A 14,037-nucleotide genomic window follows, 5' to 3' on the forward strand; every position below is an offset into this window, starting at 1 on the left:
AAATAAGAAAAAAAAACATTCGCCCCACGACAACCAAACGACTTGGCTAGCTCAGGACAATGCACACGGAAATCTTTGATTATGTTTGCGCCATATTTATTGCACAATGACTGCAGAACAGACACCCTACCACACCATCCATATATGCGTAGCTCAGGTTATAAATATAAATGGAAACGCGCCATGGATTCAAAATGTCTGCTAAGGAATTGTATAACTAAGTATTTATTTTGATAATTTAAAGCAATTGAATAAAAATGATTCATGAAATTCAGACCTCCAATTGTGTTTCTAATTAGTCGTTAACAGAAACAGCAGTCGCAGCAAAAGATTTATTACTTCATAGATGAAGAAAGCCGAGAAAAAAAGAAAGAAAAGAAAGAAATGTTATCAGCAACAATACTTTTACAACAACAACACCAAAAGAAAAAGAAAATTTAGTAATAATTAACTGCACATAGTTAAATGGAATCAGGTAAGCAAAACGAGTGTCCAACTTCTAGTTTGTACAACTTAATTTATTCGGCGTTTATTACAGTGGACGCCCCTGAGAGACGGACGGAGGGGGAGGCAACTGAAGCGTTTTGCACGCGACTTTTACGTAAATTTTTCTTTGAGCCTCATTGGGAACTCATTAGGGACTTGGCGACAAAGTTTCCGGTACAGTGAGCGCCGGTTTCTGGCCGAAAGCGAAAGTGCCAGTACCCTGGGCAGTTGCTCGGTTGGACGCAGCTGACTGACGCTGGGAAGAATTTCGACCACAAATCGAGGCTATGTAATTAGAAAAGCAAAGACAACAACGCTTGGCAGCTTAAACGCGGCAATGACTTTGGTGCTGCTGCTGGTGCTGGGCAGTGAAAGGGAATGTTTTCCAATGCTGTGAAATAGAAATGGGCGGCTGGCCACAAAATATTTGTTCGGGTATAAAAGGCAAGGCCATAAAATGTTGCCACTGCAGTCGCAAGCACAGCTGCTAGTCAATTGGACCGTACTCTGGGCAACACAATTTTGCATAGAACTCATCAACGAAATGTTGCTCTTAAAGACCTTGGAGTATTTATTTTATTTGCTGCTCTTGGCTTTTATGTGCAAATATGCACAGGCGGCCAGTTTACAGCCAACGGAGGCAACAGCAGCACCGACGATGCCCGCAGAAACCTTGAAAGAGCCACAGAAAGAACCAATGCGAAATCCAATGGATGACTGCGAGATTTCCGCGTTTAGTTGGATGTGCTTGAAAATTGAATTCGTGAAGATTATGGAACGACTAGCTGAGCTGCAAGAGGTGACGGTCTTGCCGGGCGTTAGTGTCGTGAAGGATGTTAATGCCACAGAGCTGAAGACCTCCGAACTCATGGCGGGTACGTTATTTATTCTATTGTTTTAATTTCATTTATCATCGAGCATCATTCGAGAATTGTAAATTGACCTCGCAATGGCTAAACAAACAATATTTTTTCATTATATGAAAAAATTGGCAAGCAACAGTACCCATTTGTTGACAAGTCGGAGATTGTCCGAAACTTCTAAGCTATTATAAATGGAATAGAGATATTTGCTTTCAAAAATATATTCCAAGTTCAATTCGAACTGAATATTGAGCAATGCAGAGCTTAGAACTTAATTTAAGTTGTAAATAAAAACTTTATTATTTCATTTTTTAGAAGTCGCACGCAGCTACCCTAGTGACCCCAACACACGTCTTAATGGCTATATACTGGCAAAAATTGAAAATTTGTTGAAGACACGTTTTCTACGCTTCCGTTTGCTGGACGATAAGGGGGTTCGGGAGGCACGCTCTGCCGTTGAGAGCGGTCGCAAGCACAAATTTGGCAAAAAGGGGGGCCTGGAGGCTCTGATTGCCGCCGGCGTCATGATGAAAGGCATGATGATGGCTATGGGCTTCGGTGCAATTGCTTTGATAGCTGGCAAGGCGCTGATGACAGCACTAATGGCCCTCACACTCTCTGGTGTACTGGGCCTGAAGAGTTTGGCGGGTGGCGGCAAGTCCACTACATATGAGATTGTGGCCAAACCCATCTACACCTCGAGCCATTCACATTCAGTGAGCCATGAGGATGGTCACGGACATAGCGCCCACTACGGCGGGGGTGGTGGAGGAGGCTTAGGTACAGCCAGTGGGTATGGAGGCTACGGACGTGCTCTTAACCTGGAGCCACCCAGCCAGCTGCAGAAGTTGTAGATTTATTTAAATATTTTATTTATTTATTTATTGTATTTATTTACTCAAATATACCAAAAACTAATGTGCGAAAAGCACTCCACTTACTGAACTCCACCGAACTCACTTTTGAGCAACTCTACCCGCTACGAATCAATGAGTTGTAATTACGCGTCGCATCAAGAACAATTTGCTGCGGTTCCACTTGCATTTTTTTCATCTCTGGTAGTGAAATGTGATTTATTCGGAGCTCACTAATAGCAACGAAATGTTTAATGTCTGCGTGCGGACCTATTTTTTTTGTGCGCTCATAATGTTCGTGACCGCGTCAACTAAGGTACCAAAACGTAAGTTTTATTTATGGTATTTGTCAGTCCAAAAACTTAACCCTCTTCACATAATTATTAATAGGGTGCGACGAAATTGGCATGTGCCAGAAGAGTTATTGCTTTGTCGCTATTGAAAGCAAAAACCATTGTAAGACTGCAGAAAAATGTTGCCTGCAGTTGGACAGAACTCTAATCAAGCAGAGAATAGATCACTAGACTCTTGGGTAATCAGCCATAGACCCTAAAGTAAAAAGGCTCCCACGCTTACCGCATCCCTTTTACACAAACATATCCCGAGCTTCTTAGCCCACCGTTCAATCCGTTTCACCCGAAGAATAATACAAATGGCAAACCACATTTTTTTTCGCACAAACTGATTAGCACAGGAAGCTGTGAACACCTTGAGGTAGATCATAACTATTTAGCATATTTTAAATAAAAGCTTGCTTTAATTCGTACTTTCTCTGTGTTCCACATGGTTCTTAATTGGAATTTAATTAAATGCCCCAGTTACTATTTATATATAAAAGGCTTTCAACTGGTCAGAATTGTGAGTATTGCGCGAAAATGAATTCGAATCGCAACCATTTCGTCGGCGGAATATCCTGTTTAAGATTAATCTTAGTAATATTTACGATTGTCTCTGCTCTCCGTGTGAGTTTTGGCGAAAATGTCAACGAAGATTTTTATATAAAACAAAGCGATGTCAGATTTGACGTTGTTGGTGATTTAAATGGTGAGGAGGAGACAAAAACAGCCTCGAACGATCTAAGCAACCTGAAACGTTTTCATGGTGGTCCACTTGCGAATCGTGAGAAGCCTTGGCAGCGTTGGAAGGACAAACAGTCGACTACAACGACAGTAGGAAGCAGCACAACGACCACCCCTAAGCCAACCAAACGCTGGGTATCCAAAATAAGGGAAAAATTGCAGGCAAAAAGGAAAACTACAACGACTACAACAACAACTACGACAACCACGACAACACCAGGACCCACTCAATCGACAACAACTAAAGCTACAAAGAAACCACACAAAAAATGGCCGCTTCCAGAGCATTTCTTCCATGTGAATAAACCAAAGCCAATTCAGAATTTGATCAACAATATATTGAACAGCCTGCATAATCAAGCCAATATGGGTACAATACCAATGAACCCTCCAGTCACAACTCCTCCAATTACAACAACACTCACACCTACAATTACAACAACACAGACTCCTCCCATTACAACTACAATGATTCCTCCAGTTACAACAACGCAGACTTCTCCAATTACAACAACTCTCACACCTCCAGTTACAACAACATTGATCCCTCCAATTACAACAACACAGACTCCCTCAATAACAACTACTCTGATACCTCCAGTTACAACAACACAGACTCCTCCAGTTACAACAACACAGATTCCTCCAGTTACAACAACACTAATACCTCCAGTTACAACAACACTAATACCTCCAGTTACAACTACCCTGAATCCCCCAGTTACAACCACACAGACTCCCTCAATAACAACTACTCTGATACCTCCAGTTACAACAACACAGATTCCTCCAGTTACAACAACACTAATACCTCCAGTTACAACTACGCTGAATCCCCCAGTTACAACTACAATGATCCCTCCAGTTACAACAACACAGACTCCTCCAGTTACAACAACACAGATTCCTCCAGTTACAACTACAATGCTTCCTCCAGTTACAACAACGCAGACTCCTCCAATTACAACAACTCTCACACCTCCAGTTACAACAACATTGATCCCTCCAATTACAACAACACAGACTCCCTCAATAACAACTACTCTGATACCTCCAGTTACAACAACACAGACTCCTCCAGTTACAACAACACAGACTCCTCCAGTTACAACAACACAGATTCCTCCAGTTACAACAACACTAATACCTCCAGTTACAACTACAATGATCCCTCCAATTACAACAACACAGACTCCCTCAATAACAACTACTCTGATACCTCCAGTTACAACAACACAGACTCCTCCAGTTACAACAACACAGACTCCTCCAGTTACAACAACACAGATTCCTCCAGTTACAACAACACTAATACCTCCAGTTACAACTACCCTGAATCCCCCAGTTACAACCACACAGACCCCCTCAATAACAACTACTCTGATACCTCCAATTACAACAACACAGACTCCTCCAGTTACAACCACACAGACTCCTACAATTACAACAACACTGACTCCCCCGGTTACAACTACTCTGATACCTCCAGTTACAACAACACTGATCCCTCCAATTACAACAACACAGACTCCCTCAATAACAACTACTCTGATACCTCCAGTTACAACAACACAGACTCCTCCAGTTACAACAACACAGACTCCTCCAGTTACAACAACACAGATTCCTCCAGTTACAACAACACTAATACCTCCAGTTACAACTACGCTGAATCCCCCAGTTACAACTACAATGATCCCTCCAGTTACAACAACACAGACTCCTCCAGTTACAACAACACAGATTCCTCCAGTTACAACAACACTAATACCTCCAGTTACAACTACAATGCTTCCTCCAGTTACAACAACGCAGACTCCTCCAATTACAACAACTCTCACACCTCCAGTTACAACAACATTGATCCCTCCAATTACAACAACACAGACTCCCTCAATAACAACTACTCTGATACCTCCAGTTACAACAACACAGACTCCTCCAGTTACAACAACACAGACTCCTCCAGTTACAACAACACAGATTCCTCCAGTTACAACAACACTAATACCTCCAGTTACAACTACAATGATCCCTCCAATTACAACAACACAGACTTCCCCAATTACAACAACACTCATTCCCCCAGTTACAACTACAATGATCCCTCCTACTACTAGACCCTCGGAGCCAACTAGAAACAGAACCAGAATTTAAAGAACATTGTTGTTCGACTGGATATAATTTTTTTGAAAATAATTGTAAATAATTGCCCAAAAAAGAAAGAACCTCCAATAATGTTCTCGATTTAATAATTATGTTAAACAATTTTACTTAGGCATACTACATATTAAATTATTGAATAGGCTAACGAAAAACATCGAAGTAGTTTTTTTTATTAATAAAGTCGAAGATTTTCACTTGACAATCATTCATTACCACCATTAGCAAGTCTAAGACGGTCAGAAAGCTCTTACCGTTTCTTTGATTTCTGTGCTAGATCCGCACGTGCGAAATTTCAATTAGCAACTCAAGCGATTTTCTAAGCGATTTCTGCGATATAAAAGCAAAATTGTGCCAACCACAGATCAATAGTACGACAGACACCATGAAGCTGATTTGCAGTGGTACGTAAGAATTGCTCTTGATCTCAAATAAAATGTTTATTAATAAATTGCGTTTATAAAGTTATAGTTCTACTGGTATCCGTGTCAACAATTCACTCTGAAGATGTGGATACTACTCAAGTAGTTCAAATCACAACGGAACCTTCAACAGAACTGCCAGCTCAAATAACGACGGATGCTGTGCCAACACAATCTGGAGAGGAAGTTCATCAGCAGAAACCTCGACCAACTCGACACCCTCACCCGCATTGCGATCAGCACCGTGAGAACAACCGCCTACTTCCGAATATGCCATTCGCGCCTTTGCCGTATTTTATCCCACAACCAATTTACTACCCCGTGCCTATCTATCCGCCATACTTTTACCCATATCAGTATCCAAAGTTCCCTCACCCCGCATACAAAACTGATGCCATTAAGCAAAAGCCAGGGAATGCTAAGAAAAAATTTGTTGCTAGCCAGAAAACGCCGAAACATGTCGTAAACGAAGAGATAGGCGAAAAAAGTATTGGCAAGATTGTAATGCTACCTCTCAACGAAAATGAATTAGTCTACCAAAAAGTGGAACAATAACTTTTAATAAATTGTAATAAAGAGATTGTTAAATTCGTGCATAGACTGACTTGAGGTTGGCGGGTTTGGTCCAAGCCTAGGAAAGAAAACTGAACACCCAGGAGTTTCTAAAGGATATTTAGTCCGAAATAGACATGATTTTTTAAACTATTTGTTTACGCGTAAGTTTAATCCTGAAGTGCACTTAGGAGAAAATAAAACGAAGAGTTCTGAAGCTTCGATTTTGACAATCATCAATTCTCATGTTAAGTTTCACAATTGCATCGTTAAGCTTTCATACTCTGTACATGGAATGCGTTCTCTCTTGTCTACTTAAAGGAAGACCAAAGAGGTTTGTTGTTTTACTAGGTGTGTGAATATTTCGTTTGAAACCGTCATTAGCAATAATAAGTAGACAGTCATTGCGCATTTAGAATAATAGGCCTACATTTTTAATCACATCAAAATGGCGCTGATGCCCAAGACTCGTATTTAAGGTCCGGGCCATTTATGCCTGAGTACGTAATCGAGAATCTCAGGTACTTTAATGTTAAATATTAACAATAAAAGTTTACGGAATATATAAGAATGCGTTTCCAATACGGCCAAATCACAAAAGACGCTTACGATCAAAACGGGTGTGTTCGTTTGAGCATTGATATGGATATGGGGGCTCATATGGATTAATATGTTAAGCAGCTGTCAGGGTAACCCATATCGTATACTATATAGTTTTTTATTAATTATACAATAGTTTTGCTCAGACAGCATCTTACTTGGAACACTGCTAACTCTGAAGTGAATAGATACTCTTTCTTGATATTATTACTAAATTTAAATTATCTTTCTATTCCTACCAGTGTTGCCATTTCAGCATTTTTCCGGACAGATCTGTCCTTTTAAAAATTGCTTCAGCCTGAAAAAATATCAAACAGCCCCTATCTGGAAATCTATCCTTTTTTGAGCTGACTTAGCATTTTACAGCATTTTTTTTAAAGCTGAAATTTGTGCAACTAATATTTAATTCACTCGTTTTAATCCAAAACTATTACGCCCGATGTCAAATTAGACATTTTTGTAGAAGATTTTGAAATACACATAAAATGGGATGTATACTTAGGAAAAGATCACAAATATTAGTGAAAATAATATCCGATTGAATTGCACAGATTTTGTTACCGAATTAATGAATCAGCTGAAACAAAGGTATGGGAATTGCTGTTGTTTATACCCCAATATAACAATTAAGTCTTCTTAGGAATTTCCTACACTATGTGTGTATACACATCTTTATACAATAAGAGATGTATTGCCTTAACCGTTTAGTTATTACGACATTTAGAATGTAGTGCACACTTTTAGGCTGAAAAAGAAATGCTCTCTCTGCAGAGCTGACCACTCTCTCTCGCTCTCTCTCTCTCTTTTGCACAGTTAACACCCAAACGCAGTCGCAGCTAGACACATCTTTCACGTACAACTTAACGAGTTTGTTGCCAGAGGTGCCCGCAAAAAGCCATGCCACAGCAGCACTTCACTTCAGTTGGTGTTCAGGTCTTGCCGCCAAACGTTTCCCACATTTGAAATTGCCGCGTCACTTGGGCATCGCGTGTGTAAAACCAGCAGATAAATAATAAAAAGCCCACACACATACACGCGCATAAAAAGTGAAAGAAGCCGCTACTTGACAAGATTAATTCTTAATGCGAAACATGAAATTTGTTTATTAAAACGGAGAGCGAAAGTACCTAGCGACAACAATAACAATAACGATACCAGCATCAACAACAACAACAGCAACAACAGCAACAACAACCAAATCATACACTAATTAGACGTCACGCTAACTGAAAAATGTGCACAAGAATTACGCGGTAATTGCCAAAAGAAAAGAAAAAACTTGTGCCCGTGCGTGTGCGTGTCTGTGTCCATTCGGATGGTTCAGAAACTGCAGCCTTATATCCGTTACGTGCGGGTAAAAGTCGGGCGTTAACTAACACACACAGTTAAATCGAAAATTATTGTAAGTGAATGCAAATATTTGACCCAGATTTGACTGTGACTGACTGAGTGACTCGCTGACTGACTGACTGAGTGACCAACAAAAAAACAGCTGGCTGATGCTGCAGCAGCCGCTGCCGCTTATCAACGAAACCCGTTTCTTCTCACATTTTCGTTGCATTTTTAGTGTGGTTTAAAGCATTTCTTTTGTTAGCATAAAAGTGAAATTTGTGGCAGTGCCAACAGCTTGACTTGCGGCTTCAAATGAGCATACGAGCTCAAATTAAGTTCTTAAGTTGCATTGTGTCCCCATCTGTGCTGCTGCTCGCTTAAGTTATTAGCGCATGCGCTTGGTTTTAGGCGCACGCGAAGCCACAAAAATATAAAAACATAAACAGATATTCTCGTACCTAGATAAAAAATCTCAACGCGCTCTAATACACAAGGGTTCCTCTTCTCCGGTTAATGCTTGGTTGCCCGACATTTTTACCGTCGCACATTAGAATGCCAATTAAATGCGACTCACGTGTAGCATGCTCAGCTACAATTAGTTGCCATACAAAATGCTTTCAATGTTCTATAAATGCCTGCATATTTAACTTGCCATGCCAAAAGAAAGTTACATGGCAATAAAATTACAACGTTTAAGATAAGCTCAAACTTTTTGAATTTCTGGCTGTTGAAAAAGTTGAACGGTGTACTGCTCTGAGCTGCATTTCACCTTTGCGCTTTTTCACATGTGTGAAGAAAAAATATTTGCTCGCACAAAAAAATAACACAGCAAATGCAAATTTTGCTGCCAAGAATATTCTACACCCTTGCTTGCGGCATACAGCAAACAGAGCATCAGATGCACAGATAATGAAATTGTAACAGTAAGAACCAATTTTTGTTTTCTTTTTTGAAGGCAATCAAGTGGCATATTGATTTACCAACTAGTAGAAAAATGTTCATTCCTATCTAAAAGCCATGGAATTTTACTAAACTAAAAGAAATATTTAAGCTGATATATTAGGATTACTTGATCCATTGGGACTGGTCAACCATACAACAATATATGTTGCAAGAATCGCGGCAGTCTACATTTTATTCGCATGATAAAAGGATAAATTATACTATAAGAACAATAGCAAGCAGTATTTAATAGTAAAAAGATTCATAAGCCTATTACAGTAAAATTTTAGTCTCTAACTTAACTTAAGCTACATCTGTACATGCACGTCATGAGTAAAATGTGGTTTTAATGAAAACTAACAAGAATTCTATATTAAAATTTAACATTCTGCCTCAAAAGACTTTTTTACGAAATATTTTTCAAAACCAACAAATTTGTTTGCAAATTATTCTCAGGTGTTACTGTAGTTTTAGTTTTCACGGTCAAGGTCCTAACATCTTTACACTTGTAAATATAAAACTTCAGAGAAGTACAGAATCAAATTTAAAATTTTTAACATCAACAAAACTTTAACGATAAATGGAAGAATAGCGAAGAGAAAATTGAATTGGTTATTGCCGAGATCAGGTGTTTACAAAGAGAGTAACAGTTAGATCAACGCATAATAACAAGAAATTACCATTTGAAAAAGAGTCAGTTTCGTTTCTCCTACAATTTAAAAATGGAACTAACGTTATCGTCTGATCTTTAAAATTAATAAAACGAAGTGAAAAAAAAACAAAAGAAAGATACCAAGATCAGAAGTGCTTAAACGGAGACGCAAACAAACGATGCATGGCTCCACTAATTTAGATCGTTCATCTATAACGCGGAGCTGGTGACAAGCTTCAGAGCAAATCTAAGAGCAAATTTGTAAGGGCAGCAAAAAAAAAAAAAAAAAAAGCATTCATGCAAGCCCAGCGCAATAAATGTTGGCGTCAGAAGAGAAATGTGAAACGTGTAAATTGTTTTCATGATTTCTGCGCTCCATTTTCCCCCCAACTGCACGGAAATTACATTTCCATACATATAGCAAGAAATATTTAAATTTAAATTGTGATATTAAATGTAAAACGTTGCACTCTCTTGCACTTTACCATAGACGTATGTATGTATGTATTATACAAGTATATAGTATATAATAAATGCCAATCCATTGGACTTAATAAGCCATTAGTAAGCTGTTGGCTGACTGCGTCGGGTTGGTTAACCGCAACGAAAGTGAATTTGCTATTTGCTTTGCTTTTAGATAGATTTCTCTTAGCCCAAGCAATAGTATTTAAAAAGCGCTAACGTTACAAAAAACTTAAACAGTTTATAAAATAACAAAATATTTGCACGCTAGACGAGTTCGTTTTACGAATGAGCAAATCAGACTCGCCAGCACACACGCACAAAGTGAAATTAGTAATAGCATTCATTATAGGTATCTAATAGATAGATATATAGATGGGCAGATAGACACATTCACAAAACGTTCGAGTGAGGCAGAAACCGAAAGTTGCCAGTCTATTAAGATGCTTAGCATCTATCTGTTACCTGCTCGAGTTACATTTTAGATCGTTGTGTAGACTCGAATACATGTGTAATATGTATGTTTATATTTTTTTCAATTTAATATGCAGCTTTACATAACAGGCTGTTAAACATGAATGACGACACTTGGCACTTGATGGACGCGCTTAAACATGCCAAATAGACGCATGATATCGCTGCTGCTACACAAATAAAATTGTCACATAAAAATGCAATGAAATCTGTATCTCTGCCTGCCTGCCTGCCTAGCTCCCTCCCCCTTCCTTCCGGCCAACTGAAATGAACTGACAGAGCCACAAGGGAAAGCTTGTTGAATTTAATCTGTACACGCGGCCGGCCTGTAACACCGATATCTACGCATCTTCATACTTATTGCTGGTTTTGTTGTTTTCCAGTGCTATTAAGCAAATATAATGATATATTTAATTGAGAAGAGCGATGGCGGTAGCGTTTAAGTGAAAGCTATAGCCGGAATGTTTTCAAATGGTCAACAAAAATAAAAAGCCCTCACTAAACGGTTATATAAGCCACGAAACATTAGTTCTAACCACCGTCAAGAGCGAAAACACAAGTTCTCCGCGGGCTCTGTCATCTTGACAGACAGACTGGCAGGCAGGCAGACGACCCGGCCGGTCAAGTCTTTATGTAACGGTGTCTCTGTGTCATTTGCCGTCTAATTCAGCTGAATTTTTTAACAACAACAACAACAAATACAACAAAGTTTAAACATGTCGCTTACATAACAAGCCCAACTTTGTCAAATTCTGCGACATGCCGCCAAAAAACTTGTTTGCCGGCCATTATTTTCATTGCACTCTCATGTTTTATGGTCATTAATTTTGTATTTTTCAAGAGTAAGTCGCGGCCATTTTAATAGAATGTTTAATAGCTAACATATGTGTCTGCTGCTGCTACTTTTTGAAAAACATAACGACTCTCATAACGCATAAAGCACATGTCGTTGCCAATACACTTGGCCTGACTTGGGTTTGCTTGGCGCTCTGCCCATTTCTCATGCTGGCAACAAGTGAGCTCATTAAAAGCAATAATCGTAAGTCAAGTCTACGAGTGTAGCTGTGAGCGAGCAATTTAGTATAATTGATTTTTCATAGATGTTATAAATGTTATAAGTGTTGCTCGAGATTATATCAAACTGCTTGAATGTCAGGCTATGACATAAGCGACCCGAAGGCTAAAGCTCGCAACACTTACGATTAAATCATCCGACTGTGTTAGATAAAGACCTTTAGTAATTAAAGTGAGCCGCGATATGCAACCGAAATGAAAGTAATAAATTAAATGTTTAGTGGCCAAGTGGTCCATAATAATTAATCATTCCAATGTGGCCGATAAAAGAGTTAAATCAATTACCTCCTTGCTATTCTCGACTAAAATTAAATGAAAACAAAATCGAACCCAGCTTTTAAATATAACATCTGACAAATTCTAGCTTCAGGAACTACAATCCTGAAAAAATGTGTGTTGCATACATTCGCGCTAAACTAGTGTATCCTTTTACTGTTTGACTAGAGGGTATAAAAAGCAAACAATGAAAAGCTGTTTAATTGCATTCCGACCACCGATTTATTTGCATTTATTGCCAAATTAATGTTTATCCATCGAAGCTAACATTCAATTGCATTTTAATTTTAATACAAAAGCCGATGGCCAAATTGGGGAAAACAAATTTGAATAGCTCCTGCTTTGCACGAATTAAATTCGACTAGAAAATAAATTTCAACAGCAACAACAGAAAGTTGATTATTGTTGGATTAAGTGGCATTTAAAAGAGTTCAGAGCTGGAATAGTTTAAATAATTTTTTATCACTTTAAATACGAACAATTGTGTAAGAACGAAATTCGATTACTTCTGTTTTCCATCCATTTTCAACTTTTAACCAGTTGGGAATACTTCTAAATGAATGTCATTGCAGGGAGATTCAGTAATGATTCTAAAGATTTTAGATTGAATAATTAAGAATTTTGATTAAATAATGTCCACAATGTTTGCATATGGCTGACATTTTCCATAGGTTAAACTGGCTTCCTGGTAGTGTCAAAGAAAACGACTTTTTATTTAAATTTTAAAAGATATTGTAACCTGTTTGTTTGTGTTCTTTTTGGCCTCAATTTTTTTTTTTCTCCAACAATAAATTACTTGTATTCCTAATTTTATATTTGTAAAGCAAATAAAGCGAGTCCCAGTTGTTGGGGGTACTTATGAAGTAAGTACTTATTCTTAGAATTATATAAATTAATTTGCATTTCTCGTTATATACATTTTCGCTTCTTTAAAATTTATAAAACAACGTGTATAATATAGTTAAGGAACAGAAGAGTTCATTAATGGAGTTAACTTTTTCGAATACAAATCAGCAACTAGGCCAAATGCTTAGAAAAGGAAATAAGTTACCCGCCGAGAAAGCGGCGACATTTGTCATATAAAAATATTATACATATATGTAATATATCTTAGCTATACTTACGAATTCTAATTACTTAAATAACAAAACATATATAACTGATATCTTACAAAATCTTTGGCCCATGTGTGTTTATATAAATAATGAAGTTTCTGAATGAAATTGTATTTACAGACAAAACACGTTTTTGTGCGAGCACAACTGATTTAAGAGCCGTGAAAAAGGCAACCACAAAGACGGAAAACACAATCAACAGGCAAGGCGGCCAACCAGGCAGACAATCTGCACTTGAAACAATCAAAACTAACTGGAAAATGTAAACAAACATAGCCACAGTGGCTAGACAACTTTCAGCGGCCAAGGAAAAACAACAACTACTACATCTAATACTACTTAACAGCAACTGTGTTGCCAACTACAGTTAGTGATTGGGACGCACAAGAATCGCGGAAAGTTCACTTTAACACTGAACTTGAGCGCTGAGAGGAAGGGGAAGGGGAAGGGGAAGAGGCGGAGGCAACCAAACTCGTGCGAATGCAGTGCAATGCAAAAACTGAACGAACGCTCTTAGCTTGAGCTTAACGAAAGCAGCCAGTTTTGAACCACTTTGAAGCACCAGCACTAGCACCACCAACACCGCCGCGGCTGCCACTGCCACTGCCGTTACCGTTGCCGGCTAGTCGCGTGGCCATGATCTTGGCGCACATTTCGATCGGCTCAGTCAGTTGTCAACTAGACGCGCACG

At 38.7% G+C, this 14,037-nt stretch overlaps 2 protein-coding genes across 2 annotated transcripts; both read left to right on the top strand.

Annotated features, from left to right (window-relative positions):
- Window positions 1–1,030: 1,030 nt before the first annotated feature.
- On the top strand, window positions 1,031–2,203 carry LOC115621998. Its single transcript, XM_030515853.1, has 2 exons — window positions 1,031–1,361; window positions 1,665–2,203. The coding sequence occupies exons 1-2, from the start codon at window positions 1,031–1,033 to the stop codon at window positions 2,201–2,203; spliced, it is 870 nt and encodes a 289-aa protein (XP_030371713.1).
- Window positions 2,204–3,648: 1,445 nt separating this feature from the next.
- Window positions 3,649–5,402, top strand: LOC115621999 (probable serine/threonine-protein kinase clkA). The gene is made up of 2 exons (XM_030515854.1): window positions 3,649–3,652; window positions 3,730–5,402. The coding sequence occupies exons 1-2, from the start codon at window positions 3,649–3,651 to the stop codon at window positions 5,400–5,402; spliced, it is 1,677 nt and encodes a 558-aa protein (XP_030371714.1).
- The last annotated feature ends 8,635 nt before the right edge of the window (window positions 5,403–14,037 follow it).

This window comes from Scaptodrosophila lebanonensis, unplaced genomic scaffold (genome assembly GCF_003285725.1).
Source record: "Scaptodrosophila lebanonensis strain 11010-0011.00,11010-0021.00 unplaced genomic scaffold, SlebRS2 tig00000024-arrow-pilon, whole genome shotgun sequence".
Taxonomy (NCBI): Eukaryota; Metazoa; Arthropoda; class Insecta; order Diptera; family Drosophilidae; genus Scaptodrosophila; species Scaptodrosophila lebanonensis.

Excerpts from the sequence above, each read along its gene's own strand:
- LOC115621998 (XM_030515853.1), top strand. The coding sequence starts at position 1,031 with ATGTTGCTCTTAAAGACCTTGGAGTATTTATTTTATTTGCTGCTCTTG. Across the intron at positions 1,362-1,664 it reads GACCTCCGAACTCATGGCGG|AAGTCGCACGCAGCTACCCT; the intron begins GTACGTTATTTA and ends TTCATTTTTTAG.